Source organism: Lissotriton vulgaris, chromosome 1_1, assembly GCF_964263255.1.
Source record: "Lissotriton vulgaris chromosome 1_1, aLisVul1.2, whole genome shotgun sequence".
NCBI classification, from domain to species: domain Eukaryota; kingdom Metazoa; phylum Chordata; class Amphibia; order Caudata; family Salamandridae; genus Lissotriton; species Lissotriton vulgaris.
Window position 1 is genome coordinate 604,068,414 of NC_141685.1, and position 16,207 is coordinate 604,084,620.

General features: G+C 46.2%; 1 protein-coding gene across 1 annotated transcript in view; it reads left to right on the forward strand.

Annotated features, from left to right (window-relative positions):
* Positions 1 to 16,207, forward strand: part of LOC147747551 (calcium-activated chloride channel regulator 1-like) — a 365,801-nt gene that overhangs the window by 277,980 nt on the left and 71,614 nt on the right. Inside the window, exon 12 of the mRNA XM_086925678.1 lies at positions 10,994 to 11,164. Coding sequence (XP_086781804.1) covers positions 10,994 to 11,164 — 171 coding nt within the window. The remainder of the gene's footprint in view (positions 1 to 10,993; positions 11,165 to 16,207) is intronic.

A 16,207-nucleotide genomic window follows, 5' to 3' on the forward strand; every position in this document is an offset into this window, starting at 1 on the left:
TCCTGTAAATGCATTTCTCAAAATTCAAATTGTACATCCTAACATTACGGGCCAACGGCAAGGTCGTAACCGGTGTCAGATCCCTAATACCAGACTCCCCCCCTTACTTGTGAGGGGCGGGCGCACAGAGGACTGTACCTCTGTGCCAACTTCCAATTTCCCTTGTCTTAACGGGGGCCCATACTTACTCGACGCCATCTTGGTGGTCGTCCGAGGACTCGTGTGAGGTGTCTAGAAGGTAGCGTAGACCCCCTTCCCACCCACACTGCTTACCACATCCGCCGTCGTGGATGTCCTGGCCCCGGGAAATTCCAAGGAGGGGACCCGTAGCCCCTCCTCCCCAGGGAGGGGTCTTGACCGCCTTCCCTTTCGGCGGTCCCATCCTTAGAAGGGTACTGCCTCCCCGTGTGAGGGGCCAATGGCCGCCTCCCCCCGGGCGCTCCCATCCATAATGGGTGGCGCCCCACCTCTAGGGATCTTCCAATTACTGCTCACCGATCATGACCTTACCGCCACAGGCCGGATAGTTGACCCGCTATCCGGACCCCCCACAAAAGCTCCTACTAAAGGTCATGGTTACGTAAACTCTTTAACCAAGCTAGGAAGTCTCCTATGAGTAAGACATGGACCCCATCCGCCAAATACATATGGTCCCCCCAGATACACCCGTGTGGAATACACTGCAATTTACCTGTACGGAACAACCTACTCAATTTGTTATTAACCTTCTTTACTGACTGGTTCAAAGCTGGCACAGAGAGGGCCCCCCGCCACATCTTCCGAGGAATCATGTGTGACCATGCGATTGTGCACCCCGAAACCCTTCTTGCCAGCCAACTTACTGTGGACAAAATTAACTCGAGAAGCACTCGTCGACCAATGGTCACCAAATCATTGCCCCCAAGATGCACTATGATTACAGATGGCGGTGACCTCGTCCGCCCTAACAGTCCCTCAATGAAACTTTGAAACTGGTCAATACAGAGCCCGCCCCTTCCGTGGAAGGTCACCCTGTACTGGTATTCCCCAGCCACGTGAATCATGTCACCTGCTTTGAATACGTCTGCGGCGCGCCTCACGTATGAGTGGCCAACGACCCACACCACTCTTTCCTCAGCCGGTGATCTTTGACCGCTGGTCCCCAGGTGTCGGGTCAACTGCACAGTCCGCCCCGCAAAGCCTGCTCGCGAAACTGCAAACCAAACAAAAAACAAGAAGCGTGAGTGCATGACATTAGCTTCACAACATGTGCAAACGCACATACCTTTTATAACAGTTTGAGGACCAACGCCCCAACCGCTTCACTTTTTCAACACTCAGACCCCTGGCTGTAGCCTCTGTAGCAGCCCCTATCCGGAAGGAATGGGTCCCAAAATCGCTCGGGTTCAAGCCCGCCGCTGTGATTGCCATTGTTAACACCCGCTGAAACTGAAACCTCGTCAGTGGGGTGGCATCGGTGTGCCTCAGCAAGCTTCCCCCCCATGCCGCCGCCCTCAGCGCTAAGTACTCTTCAACGCATTTAACCGGGCACATGGGAGATCCCGGAATCCGCTGGACTACCACACTGTCCCCGATTGCTCCCTGATCGGTCTTGGACCTGGCTATCGAGATCACCATTGTCTCGCCCTTAATTTGAATGTGTTCTCGACACAGTCCTCCCCCGTGTCCTGCTTGTTCCTCGCTACCAGTTCGCTTACCCGCATAGCCCCATGGAATGCTAATGCAAAAGCGGCCCGGAACAGCACCGTCTCGGATTGAGATGAACATGTCGCAGGAAGTACGGACATTAAAAGGGACAATCTTTCCAAACCTATCGGGTGCCTCTCATCCCCTCTACGACCCTCAAGGCGTTGCCACCCACGCAGCGCCTTCTGTACCAGAAAGGACGACGTGGGGTCCTGGATGCCATGAGCCCGCGCCATGAAGGAAATGGCGGCCCGGTGCCTATTGGCCGTAGCCACTGATCTGCCTGCCTGATGTAGTGATACCAGAAATTTCAGGACATACTCCTCCTGCCCCCAGTGCTCCCCCATAGCTGAACCCAAAAAGGACCAATAGGAACGGAACGCCCCTTCATATGCCTTCCTTGTCCTGGGTGCTAGACTCTCTCCCACGAGGTTTTGTAATCCTGGGCACCGAGAGACCAGAGAGCTTCGGCAAATGATGCCGCCACCGAGTCCGCTGAGGGCAGAAAATCCCGGAAGGCCTGCATATGGGAACGAGAGAGTGCATCAGCTGCCTGGTTTAGTACCCCTGGCACGTGTCTTGCCCTAAAGTGGATGTTTAGTCTCATACATAGCAGGACGATTTCCTTCAGCAATCTCAAAATCCATTTGCAGCGTGCTGCCTGATTATTGATACACTCAACCACGGTCATGTTATCAGACCAGAACACCACAGAGCAATCACGAAACCCCTCTGGCCAAGTTTTCAAGGCCACCAGAATGGGGAACAGCTCCAGAAACCCAATGTTACCAGTGAGTCCATTATCATGCCACCACACAGGCCAGGTTCGTGCCGACCATTGATTGCCAAATATGGCGCCAAAACCTACACTCCCTGCCGAGTCGGTCCACAACCCCAGTTCCTCCGAGGAAACTGGTGGCTCGGTCCACACAACACGACCGTTGAAATCCGCCAGGAATGCCAGCCATATGAGCATATCCTGGCGAACCTCTGCTGACAGTCTTGTGCGGTGGTGCCCTTCCTTGAGGCCCACCATGGCTTGTGCGATAGAACGGGAAAAGGGGCGAGCCATCGGTATTACCCTCAGGGCAAAGTTAAGCTGACCCACAGCCTGTTGTAACTGATGTAGAGTTACTTTTCTCTCGCCGAGACACATTTCGAGCGAGGCCCTGAATTTCATTATCTTCCTTTTGGGCAAGCGGAAGCACCCCTCTACAGAATCGAGCTCAATTCCCAAAAACTCGAGTGTAGTAGATGGCCCTACCGTCTTACCTGGTGCCAGTGGCACGCCAAATTCCTTCATAAGAGTACAGAATTCCCTCAAAGCCTGTGCACATTCCGTGTCCCCGGCTGCCCCCAGGAACAGAAAATCATCAAGGTAATGCATAACCTGTGTAAAGCCCGTGGCCCTTGTGAACGCCCATTGCAAAAACTACTGAATTTTTCAAAATACGCACAAGAGATGGAGCAACCCATTGGCATACATTTATCCATGTAATAGCGTCCTTGAAACATAAAACCTAGGAGTCGCTGATCATCTGGGTGTACCGGGAGCAACCGGAAGCCATCAGCGCTCCGGGCCCCAGGCTATTCAAAATGGTGACGGCCTCATCAAAGGAAGCGTACCGCACCGAACAAACTCCCGGGTCAATCGCATCGTTCACCGAAAGACCCCTAGGAGCAGACAAATTGTGTATTAACCTGAACTCACCTGGGTCCTTCTTGGGGACCACTCCCAACGGTGAACAAACAAAATCGCCAACTGGTGGCATGCCATATGGTCCAGCAACCCGAACTCGGGCCACTTCCTTCCCAATCTTTGCCTGCACCACCGCCGTATTTTGTTGAACCGATAGTTGGTTCTTACATTGTGCCTCCCCCCGAAAATCCCCCGCCGGGATGCGGAAACCATATGAGAAACCGTCTCGCAACACCCCGGCGGAGATATGATCAGGGTATTCGTTCAGCCAAGGGATCAGTGCCATGATATCAACAGGAGTAGGTAATGGTGCCCCTCAGTCGATTTTAGACCTGTTTGGCGCCTCCTCTACCTCCCGTATCACCATTCTTGGCTCTGCATGAACTTTCGGGGTGTGAGGACTGTCCGCACCCTGCACACTCATGCCTGAACTTGCATGTCCCCTGTGGCCTAGTGCACTTGCCTCTGTTAAAGTTCCAACAGACCCCTTTCCTACCCGAGTTCCCATTATTCTTCGCGTTCTGATCACTGCTTGTGCCCGCTCGAAAGGGCGCCCCCAAAAAATGGCGGGAAGGCTCGACCCCGTTCCCGCCCAAAGAAGGCGACTTCGCCGTGTTTGACCTCTCAAGTTTCTGCCAGGAAATGGAGTCGAAACAATCTCACGTCAGGGATGAGTCGTGCTCCTTGGACTTACGAAATGTGCTATCATAACAACACCATTTATTGCCCCCGTACGATTCATAGAATTCCATGATACGTGTCTGATAAACGGCTAGTTCCAACAATAATTCAGGCCTACGTTCCCCCATAATTGCAGTGAACATTCCAAACGCCCTGGCCCAATTGACGATCGTTTCATCTACTCTGAAACCCGCCATCTTTGCACGCCATACACTAGGATGCAACAACTCTTTCTGATTTTTCACATGCTCAATCTCATAGTGATCGGTCAACAAGGAAAACATGTTTACATATTTTTCTGCCCAAATCCTTTCTTTCACATCCATCGGGATATGTTGCACAACTTTTTCCCTCCTTGAGGGTAACGACCCCTCCCCTGCCATCGGCAATGACTGCTTACCCGAACCAGTAGCTGTGACCGTTGTCGCTGCCGAACCAACGCCCGATACTGGTTGCTCCACGGGAACCTGCGGGGAAACAAGAGGACAAGGTGCCTTCGCAGCATCTTTCGATTGCCGCAACTGCTTCATTATCGACCTGGCTTCATCAGCCGTGGCCCCCTCGTTCTCTCTGCCCAACCACGCCGCCAACAGGGCAGCCAGCTCAGGAGGCATATCCCCCTCGTTCACAGGAGTGACCACCACAGGGATCGGTTGTCCCGCGTTCGGGACCGGAACTGGGGCCTCGATCGGAGTGACCAGGCTCGCTGGAGGTGATTCGGGAACCGGAGCCTCCCCTCCTGATGCCCCCTTTCTGGCCCTTCTACCTCTCCCGTTAGGGATTACCCCCGGCAATGCTGGTCCGATGACTCTCTTTGGTCCACCCGCACCATTCATTACCGCCATTTGCTTCTTCATGTCCGCCATGTCCTTCACCAGCATACGAAGCATCTGGTCGGTTCCAACCTTCTTTCCGACCTTCTTGCCAGGCATCGTTCACGGATATTCCTCGAGGTCCTAGGTCAAGAAGCTTCGAAATCGCTGAAAGAAGAAACACAAAATTAAAAGTTCTCAAAATTGGCTCTTGTTCCGTCAAGGGCTCACGTGCAACGAGGAGGTGCAGCTTCCAAGCACAGGAACAAGAGGATGCTTCCTTGGATTGCTGCTCCATTTATTCTTCTCCGGGAGGGCGTGGACCCTCCTCCGACCGCCTACAGGGCGTGGCCAACGGTGTAGGTGTCTAGGACAACCCCTCTTGGGCGGGAAAAGGCGCGCCCCGGCTACGCCGCTTCGGGCATACCAGCCGTGACACGCCTCCCGCCCAAAATGGACCTGCAGCACTGGTTGTGCCCCCCACATGAGTAGCACTGTAAACTAGTCTCAGACTTGTCATTGCAGTGTCTGTGAGTGCTGTTTTTAACTGCCATGTTGACCTGGCAAGAGAAACCACTTGCCAGGCCCTAACCTTCCATTTTTCTACATATAAGGCACACCTAAGGTAGGGCCACGGTAGCCCCATGGGCAGGGTGCAGTGTATGTGAAAGGTAGCACCTGTACTGGTGTGTTCTACATGTCCTGATTGTGAAATACTGCCAATTTCGTTTTTCACTGTTGCAAGGCCTACCTCTCCCAAAGGTTGTCATTGGAGCTGCCTTGTAACATTTTAACAGTGTAATTTACAATTGGGAAGACATAGAGATTTGAAGTTTGGGCTCCCTGAGCTCAGAATTTAAAAATTAAATCTTATAGAGAAGGTGGTTTTTAAATTGTGTGTTTGAAATGCCACTTTTAGAAAGTGGACATTTTCTTGCTATGCCATACTGTGCCTCTCCCTGCCTTTAGAATTAATGTCTGGTTTCGACTGGCAGGGGCTGTTTGTGCATCCACTCTAGACAGTCACACAAAGGGAGAGCTGAGGTCTGTCCTACATGTCCTGGCAAGCCATCACCAGGCTGATGGGTTTTCTTGAGCTAGAATGGTGGGAGGAGTTGTCACTGACACATGAATAGCACTGTACCTAATTCTCTCACAATGCTATCTCCACCCCCTGGAGCGTGTCCGAAGCCAAGGCCAGGCAAAACAAGAACTTGTAAACAACAAAGACTTTCTTTTGAAGTAGGCCTACTTCAAAGACAAAAAGGGGTATAAATATTGGACCTAAAACCCCAGACTTTTACAACACTTCTGGACTGAGGACTCTGCCAAGACGAAGAGCTGAAGAGCTATCAGGAGGAGTACTGCCCCTTTGCTGTGCGTTGCTTTGCTGGATTGACCAGCAGTTGTTGCTTCTGTCTTTGGGCTGTGACGGAACTGGACTGATCTTTTGTATCCTGCTTTCCAAGCTCTCCAAGGGCTTGTGTGTGCTCTCCTCCTGTTGGAACTCTCAGGGCCATCAAAGACCTCACTTGAAGCCCTTTTGAACACTCATTTGCTGGGAGATCTACCCTGCCAAGTGGTGCCAATTCCAGTTCTGGGCCACTGGAGGTGTTTGCTGGGTTTCCTGACGGATTCCTGATGCTTTCTCCAACACTGCTGTCTGCATCAACACCGTGGTCACTGCTCGCTGGATGAGCGCAGCACCGACCACGACAACACCACAGCCCCAAAACCTGCCTACACTGTTTCTGCATCAACTCTTACTTCTTCACCAAGGCTGCTGCCTGCACCCAGGCCAAGGGCACTGCTCATGGAGCAGACAAAGCAACCCACAATGCCGGCCAAAGCCAGCACCTCCCTCGTACCATTGCTGAGTCAAAAGTAGGAAACCAATGCCTCACCTCCCTTGTGGAAGTAAGAAACCACTGCTGCCCAAAACAGGCACCGCAACACCTCACCCACACTGTGCAACACCGTTGTTTGTATCATCACAAAAGGCACTGTTTCTCTTGGGGTCCGTGGTCGGCGCCACACCTCGGATTTGTACCTGTCACAATGTTGAGATAGCTCCAGTTGGAGCTATTGTTTTCTGGAAACTGTATTATTGCAAAACGAACAATTGATGGACAGAATGTTGAACAATATCAAACATTCACCCCAGTACAGAGATCTGGGCCTAAATCCATAGTTTTGTTGCTCCCCATGCCATTCCAGTTTAAACCCAGCCATATACAAATCAGTCTTGACCCTGGTCCCTATGGCAACAGTCCAATCGAAACTGCCAGGCCAGGTCCACCCTGGACCAGAAACAAGCATCCTGGAACCAGTTTTCGGGTTTCACTCCTCATCAGCAAGGCTAGCTTGACTCCAGTGGTATGAGCATGGATCCTCATCTGGGCATACCCGTCCCACTTGGGGTGACAAATGCAAAAAGAGCAATTGATGGACAGAATGTTGAACAATGTCAAACATTTACTGGTGTGAAAAGGGAACACCTGGCTTGGCAATTGGCAGTTTGGGCTGTATTGATCCCATGAGAAACAGGGTCAAGACTGATTTGCATATGGCTGGTTCTGAACTGGTGTGGCGAAGGGAGCTAAAGAACGATGATGTAAATTGATACTTGTATAGCGCACTACTCACCCGCAAGGGTCTCAAGGTGCTTGTACGAATACCGCTGTGGAACCCATCCTGGCTTTCCCTGTGAGGCGTCCACACCTGGGCACCCCCAAGGTGGAGGCCAGGCATCCTTAGCGTTGTGGGGGCCGTCGTGGAGATTAAGCAAGCTATTGCCCAGAGTTGCAGAGTGGGACTCCATGATTGGAATAGGCACCGAGGCGAGAATGATCAGGCCAGTGGAATTTTGAGCCCAAGACCCGCCGAGGCGGGAAATTAAACCCTGGTACCGGGCTAGACCTCTGCATCAGGGCCTGCCACTCTAACCATTCAGCCACACTTCTCCATGATGGATTCAACCCAGATCTAATAATGACTGGTGGTGAGTGTCTGAAAAGTTTCAGCGCTCCGTCCACCATCTCCTTGTGTTTGCATTGTTAGCCCTAAGTTGGCAGGGTATGCCCAGACTTAGGTCCTTGCTCACTTTGCCACTGGATTCAACCTAGCCTGGCTGTTGAGGGGTTTTACCATGAAACCCATCCTAGGAAGCTTGTTTCCGGTCCAGGGAAGACCTGCCTTGGCAGTTCAGGCCTGGCGGTTCCCATGAGGAACAGTTTCAAGACTGATTTGCCTATGACTGGGTCTGAACTGGGGTGGCAAAGTGAGCTAAAGAACAATGATGGATTCAACCCAGATCTAATAGTGAGTGTTTGAAAAGTTTCAGCGCTCTGTCCACAATCTCCTTCTGTTTGCTTTGTTTGCCTTTAGTTGGCAGAGTGCGCCTAGACGTGGATCCCTTGCTCACTTTGCCACTGAATTCAAGCTAGCCTGGCTGATGAGAGGTGTTACCCTGAAACTGGTCCTAGGATGCTTATTTACGGTCGAGGAAAGACCTGACTGTGCAGTTCGGGCTAGACATTTCGCATGAGGAACAGATTGAATACTGATTTGCACATAGCTGGGTCTGAACTGGGGTGGTGAAGTGAGCTAAAGAACGATGATGGATTCAACCCAGATCTAATAGTGACTGGGGGTGAGTGTCTGAAAAGTTTCAGTGTTCCGCCCACCAACTCCTTTTGTTAACTGTATTTTTGCAACAATCTTGCTAAGCATAATATATTTTGATGTATGAAAGTTAGATTTTGTCATTCTGATCATGTTTTGATTAGATAAACATTGGCTCTTTTTCTAAACCTGGTGTGGTGACATTTTGTGGTGTTATCACTGTGTTACTGTATATTTGCACAAATACTTTACACATTGCCTCTGAAACGTTGTCTGACTGATCTGTGCCAAGCTACTAGAGGGTGAGCAAAGGTAGACTTAGGTGTGTACTTTACTCATCCTGACTAGAAGGAAGGGTCCATTCTTGGAGACGGTGCAAACCACTGCCAACTAGTGACCCCCATTTCTAACAATGGCACACTGCTCAATTACATGGGACAAATTAGCGACTGCACATGAATTGCACCTAAACCAACTACTTGACCATGCAGATTAAATCTGACCGAAAAATGTGTAGTTTGGTAGAGCAACCATTTTGAATAGAATGGCATTTTATGCCAATTTGCCAATCACCGGACAATAAATTATAACTTATTAACTATGTTTAACATCTCCCTTGTTAAATTAAGTCCTTCATATTTCCCCCACTTACTGATTGCCTTATTGCCTTATTGCCTCATCAGTGCCTGGTGCAAGCAATCTTTTCAATTTTCCCGGTCATTTTAAGTCTTGGGCCTCAATCAGGTTCCTAAACCAGTTTTTGATTGCCACAAATCTGTCTAATATCCGGAGCCCTAAAGATACTGACCAGAACTCTATAAGAGCTCCACAGCCAAATATTGCCCTTGACAGATTCATTAGTCTAGGACCATTTCTTCCACATTTCTCCCACAATGACATTGGATACCTTGCAAAACCCCATTATCTCCCATTTCAGGACTGTGTTTGGGTCCATCCTATCCCTTGAGTCCCAATTCAGTTCTGTCAGGGTTGTAACGGCATTCATAAAGGGGATTGTTTATTGCCTTTAAAGATCCTTGCGCTTTTTAAAAACCACAACAAGCTCTAATAGCAGACTTTTCGAGTGATTTTGTCAATTTTAAAAACATATTGTATTCCTTTAACCCCTTCTGTGCTGGTGACGGAACCACTCCGTCACCAGCCACGGACAGGCTGTGCTAATGATGGAGTGGTTCCGTCACGGCCCTGTTGTCACGCCTGTGCGGCAGCGATTACACGCCTGCACTGACCGTTCTATTGAGTGGGCGGGGCCGTGACGGAACCACTCTCCGTCACAATCAAAGCGCACCTGAGGCTCGGACGGAGTGGTTCCGTCATGAGCATGGCAGCGCCACTCGGCCCTCCCTCCCCCTCAGAGCTGTAGTGGAATTACCGCCGTAGCCAAGTGGGTAGAATCAAGCCCCTAAGATCGTTCTTAAAAAATTCAACTGATTAATGTTTCACATTGAACCTGGGCATGTATTGTGCAAAATAAGCAAAAAAATAATTCAGCATATTGAGGAGTGCTAGATCACCCTCTTCCGTACTTGTGTATGAAGTGGTAAGTACATTTTTAGCAGTTTTATTCCGCCAGGTAAAAGATGTAAAAAAAGATGCCACTGTTCCCAAAAAAGATGTCACAAGCACACAGAAAAAGAAAATTAAATGAGGGAAGAACTGCCATTTTAATTAGTGCCACCCTCCCTAGAATGGTAAGAGAGAGCAAGTTCAATTGTGCAAACATTACTTTTACTTTAAAAAGTAATAAGGCATAATTAAGGTTGTGTACGTCTTCAATCTTCGATGAATAGCAAGTACCTCCTCAGTTGATCGCTTATGCAGATGGCCATATCTGGGAGCAATATATCAAGCTCACAATTACAGATAATTACTGTGGCCTTATTTAAATAATCCTTTAGCCCCTAATACCGGGTACAAAGAAAAGACTTTGAAAGTTTTTTCTTGAGACCACCTGCTTACATCGAGAAGCAACATTATGTCATCTGCATAAAGTTTTATCTTATCCACCTGTGGTATAGAAGGGGGGATATCCCTATTCTTCCATAATGCGATCGCCAGTGGCTGCATGAAGAAAGCAAATAATATTGGTGACGAGACAGCCCTGCCAGGTGCCAAGGCACACTTGCACTCTACCAACCCCAGCTGTATTAACTATAATCTTTGTTTTAAACATTCACATCTTATATATCAACCTCATGATCAGGGAGGACACTCCAAACTTCTCTAAAATACAAACAGGAGTCTCCCAGACCACGAGACTTCTCTGCGTCTAAACTATTCAACTACCCACAACTACATATTAAATTATAAATACATGTAAAAAAATTACATATCTAAAATACATAAAATACAAACTAATAAAAACTAACATCTAAAATGTTTAACTAATATAGATATAAAAATGTATTAAACTGACCAATATAGACACAAGTATCTGTGTACATGTTTCACAAAGCCGTTTCATTTTCAGGTGCTGATGCAGTAAAAAATGATGGCATCTATTCAAAGTACTTCTTTGCTCCTGCCGGAAATGGAAGACACAGCTTGAAAGTTCGTGTACAAGGTAAACACAGTTCACCCATCCGAGGTGACTCGCCAAGCTGGAGCCGTGCTATGTATATTCCGGGCTATATTGAGAATGGTAAGTACGATAGATAATTTGTGGTTGGGAAGTACAAGGATTGTGTGTGCTGTAGCCTATGTTAATATTATTCACACGTTTTCATAAGGGTAGCCTGCCATGTTTAATGCTGGAATGATTCTCGTTGATTTGATCTACTTTCAAAATATTGCCTCCTGGGAGAGAATCGAATGGAACCATGTTAAAACTGAGAGAGAAATTTAAATTCAAAATTTCAGCAAAGTGGCAGTACCGCTAACAATATACATTAAAACAACGACCGACTTTATTTTTTGGTGTTCAAATGCATGGACTATAATATATTTATTTTGAAATAGTTGTTGTGTTTAGTGATTTGGTACCAATTTCTGCTCCTTTCGTAAGCCACTTCATTATTGTACCCGCTCGTAAGCAATTGTGCCAAGTGATGCTTTGCATATCCACAAAGTGGATTTCTACTATTGCAAGACGGTACCTAACTTAATAAAAACACATACAATGTACACTAATGCATTAAACAGTTGTATTATCACAGACAACAATACAGAATGGCCATAAATGCCAAGAACGTGGGCCAATTTCAGTCCTAGAATTTCTTCACTAGAATACACAAGAAACCCACATAACTATCCATTTGGGAGCAGTTTACACACACAAATTCAGCGGACATGTGGACTGCCTACTTGACTTTAATGTATTCCTCCATTTTTAAAAGGCGGGCCAGATAATGCCCTTAAGGGGTGTTCATTTCCTGGTCTCTTGGCACTTGCATTGAAACATGGTTATAGTCAACCAATAATTTATTTCCTATACTGTTCACTATTTTGTGTTATTTTTTTAAATACTACATACAGATAATCTACAAAATAAATTTGGCAAAACCAGTGATTGTTGGCTATTTCGTAGTGCTTGGTCATTTGATGGCAAGTTTGTATTTCCATTTGTGAACAGGTGAGTGGATGAAAGAGAGAATGAACCATTGGTTGATAAGTCACTACATGGAAGTATATAATATAACACATACGAATAATTAATAATTTTGCAAGAAAAGTGGTAAAGGCAACAGGTGATGGGAGGGGACTGTGTGACCTATGATGCCTGTTTGTAGTTGCTTGTATGAGTTTGTGTCGGCAAGCATATGTGATTGACAAGTTGCGTGTTTATATTGGTGATACAATAAACAATATTGTTGTAAATAGAAGCTGGAGCCTGGTATCATGTAGGTTACTTTATTCAAGTTTTCAAGATGTTAAGTTAAGTTACAGAGAAGACCCACCAGGAGTGACTAGCTTGCCACTCAGCCTGCCTGGTTCCAACTGCCAGAAATCCCCAGAGGTAGAAAGAAGACAGGCTAAATACAACAAATATACATTAAGCAAAATAGTTCAAAGGATAACGATAACTACACTTTGTAAGTTCAAGGTAATGATTTCCCCATCAATCAAGAAAATTCCTCAATAGAGCACTCACTAAGACATAATTCTTGATCTGGAAATGTAATAGACTCACTGTGTTTCAGGCATTAATAAGCATTGGCAAAGCCAATAGGTCTGGTTTGAATGTGATAATGCATGAATACACACGCATGCACGTTTGGCAATGTCTCAGTGTTTAGTACATTTAAACCAGCTAGTTGGCATTAGTAATCCTTGTAAGCAACCAAGAACCTGTAGAGAAGATTAAATTGAAGCACCATTTCCATTACTGCCCTACAAATCCATTCATTACACAGCTTAGTTAAAAATGTAAAAGTGGATCATTCTTGTATTTCAAATAAAAGATAAGAAATGTTTTTGCATCCAAAAAACACATGGGCTTTAGAGATTCATGGTTTCATTAAGCGTTGCACTTTATTTGGCGTAGAGATAACAGGATCCGAAATCTCACATTCTGGCCAGTGTGCGTGCATCAAATAACGGGATGTTGAAGTTAACCCATCCAATATGGGTAATAACATACAGACTGGAAACACCAGATACTTCTCTACTTGAAATACACCATTCCTGGCTGGATAACAGACCATTTCTGATGCAATTGACCACCTGCTCATAGGCTTAAAGGTCAGGAAACGGTGGTGTTGGGATTGATGATTAAACAATTTGTACTGAGTTTTTTTTTCAAATTTAGACATTAGCCGTTGTAGTAGGATGAGATCAACAAATGGGTGGTGGGATTGATGAGAGTTGGGACCAGGAGACAGGTTGCTGAGAGAGGGTATGGCAGTGCAAGAAGTGATGGGGGAGTATTTTCTGCTGCTTCAATGGTGCATCAGAGGCCAGACAGTGGAGGTGGGGGTTTGAGGGAACAGGCTGTGTTTTGTACACAGTCCCTACCTGCAGTTTTAGCGGTTGAAGATGCAACTGGTGAAACTGTGCTTGGTGTTTATGGACCCAAGTTTATCAGGCCTGGGATTTGTGGGTCTGGTAAACCTGGAACTGTAAACACCCAGACCAGACAGAATCGTCCAGAGTGGTATTCCCCTCAGACACTGCTTCGGGTGACTTGTAATGTAAGCATCCAATATAGAGGCCAACATTGCTTGAAACCACAACTGTTGTGGAGTAGATGGGAGCAATTGCTGATACTTCCCAACATCAAAAATAAAGAATCAACTGTCATCCTCAGTAACACTGAGTGATGCTTCAAAGCTAAAACTAATATGGCTACCATTTGAAGCCACTCCCTATTTGTTAACAGCTAGTTAAGGCTGTATAACAAATAAAAACTTTCCTATTGCTTTTATACAGTGGAATACCCTTGACTGAAGTTAATTAAACATGCTGCTTTGACACTACCTAGCTAGCTAGGGACTGCCAATCCTTTATTCTGTCTACTTCCTTTGACTCTCAAAATCGTGTTAGTAAGTATTAGTGTCTTGCAAATTAGAAATTATGGAATCCTTTTGGCTCCAAATGGATTCCGTAGAACTGTGACATACATGTTAGAGCAAAATGTTCTGGCTTAGAATGCTGAAGCTAAAGAATGAAGGGCTCAGTTACACACAGCCAAAGATTTGTATTATTAAGATAGCTGTGGGGTGTTGTCCTTTGCGGGTAGTCAGGCTGGGGGGGGGGGGGGGCTGGTACAACTGGCGACGAGTTAGGGGATAAGTAACCCGAAGATCAACAGTGCTCTCCCAGAGAGTTTGCTGTGGTTCAAGCAAATTGCTTGTGCATGTCACGTGTGTTGCAGTCAAAGTGAGGAACTGATGCTTAACGCTTTTGGAGTCAAAGCGCAACTCCATTCAAAATAAAGAAGTTATAAACTGAAAAAGCATTGCAAAGAAATCTTTGTATTGGTGACAGAGAACCTGCTGGTCAGATCATACATCAAGGTGCTGCGCTGCTGCTCAATATACAGTTATATGTAATCCGGAGCCTGAACTCTGAAGGTAGATACAACCAGGTTCTTTAAGAACAGCTATTGATAATCACAAAGTGTAAGATAATGTTACAATTTGAAAGTGGGAAAGACAAAGAGTGTGCAGGGATGCCTAAAAATAAAATAGGTATTTACTCACCAGAACTTGAGTAAAGTGAGCCAATACGACCACAGTGCCAAGTGCCGCAACCTAGGCCAAGCACAGGGGTTGCTTACGATGCTGGTGAGTCTTGCCAAGCCAACTGAAGGTCTGTGAACATCTGGCTGTTGATGGTGTAAAATAAGTCATAAAAATATTTGCGCAAACTGATGAAGAAGTTACATATCGTCGGATTAAAGCAGTGTTGAATCTTAAGTTTAATCCAGTGCCAAATGTTGATCACAAAAGATGCATCTTCAAAAAGGAACGTAAGAAAGTTGGTGCAACCATTGATGATTTTTCTCAGAGACTCAACACACTCATCAGACAATGCAAGTTCAAGCAATATCATGATGAAGAAGCTATGCGTCTGAGAGTTATTGATGGATGCTGGTCAGATTCATTCAGACTACGAATGCTGAGAGAAACTCTTAGTCTGGAGCGAGCGATAATGGCTGTAAGAGCAAAAGAGTGTGCCAATAGACAAGCTGCTTACATGTAGGCCGGATTTGCTCAGAATGTATCAGTCATGATTGTGAAAAGTACGCTGAAACCAAAGACTGAAGGGGACAAATTGATGTCTGCCTGTACAAATAAGTTGTGTTTCAGATGTGGATTTTAGTTTCCACTTGAAGATAAATGTCCAGCACTTGTTCAGATCTGTAAAGGCTGTCTGAAAGAGAACCATTTTGTAACAGTTTGCAAAGCCAAGGGAAATGCAAGTGTGTCACGGCGTGAAAAAAAATGGCCACAAAAACCTCCCAAATGCAACTTTCAACATGCACCCGCAAGGCCAAGCAACGGTATCAGTTAAGACAAATCGACACAAACATGATTGATTGTCATTCAAATCATCGTCAAACAGTTCTTCTGTATCAATATCAAGTTATAGTGAAGGAAATGATTGTGCCATGTCAGTGTTTACCTCAGAAAAGCATGAACATGTTGGTTTGGCCACTTGTGAAGAAAAATGTCAGTCAAGGAGAGATCAACATGTAAAATCTTCAAAGTCATTCAAACATTGTCGGAAAATGACTCTGAAAGTAAATGGATGTTAATAACCTTTCATTATCAACAATGGTGCATCGATAAACATTATACCTGAGGAGAAATACAATGAATATTCTCTATTACCGCAACTTAACACCATTGAAAACCAAAGTGTACATGGGCTGCATTGAGGTTAATTTCAGTGACAATGAAACACAAGAAAACAAAGGTACAAGCACTCATCCATGTCCCTAAAGGCACGCTGTCCAGTGCCTGTCCACTCAGTTTCAGCACAGCCACTGATATGGGACTGATTTCTGTGGATTACAACATGAATGCTTACCATAAAATATTAAGTCAGTTCCCTTCAGTATTTCACAGGTTTGGGAAAGCTTAGACTATGAACGTAAAGTTGCATATTAATGAGGCTCAGTCTTGTTGCTGAAAGACATAGACAAATTGTTTTTCATTTGCAAGAAGCTGTTGAGAAAGAATTAAAATTGTTACTATAGCATGATATTATTAGGTGTTCTACTGGTCCAACGCCATGGGTT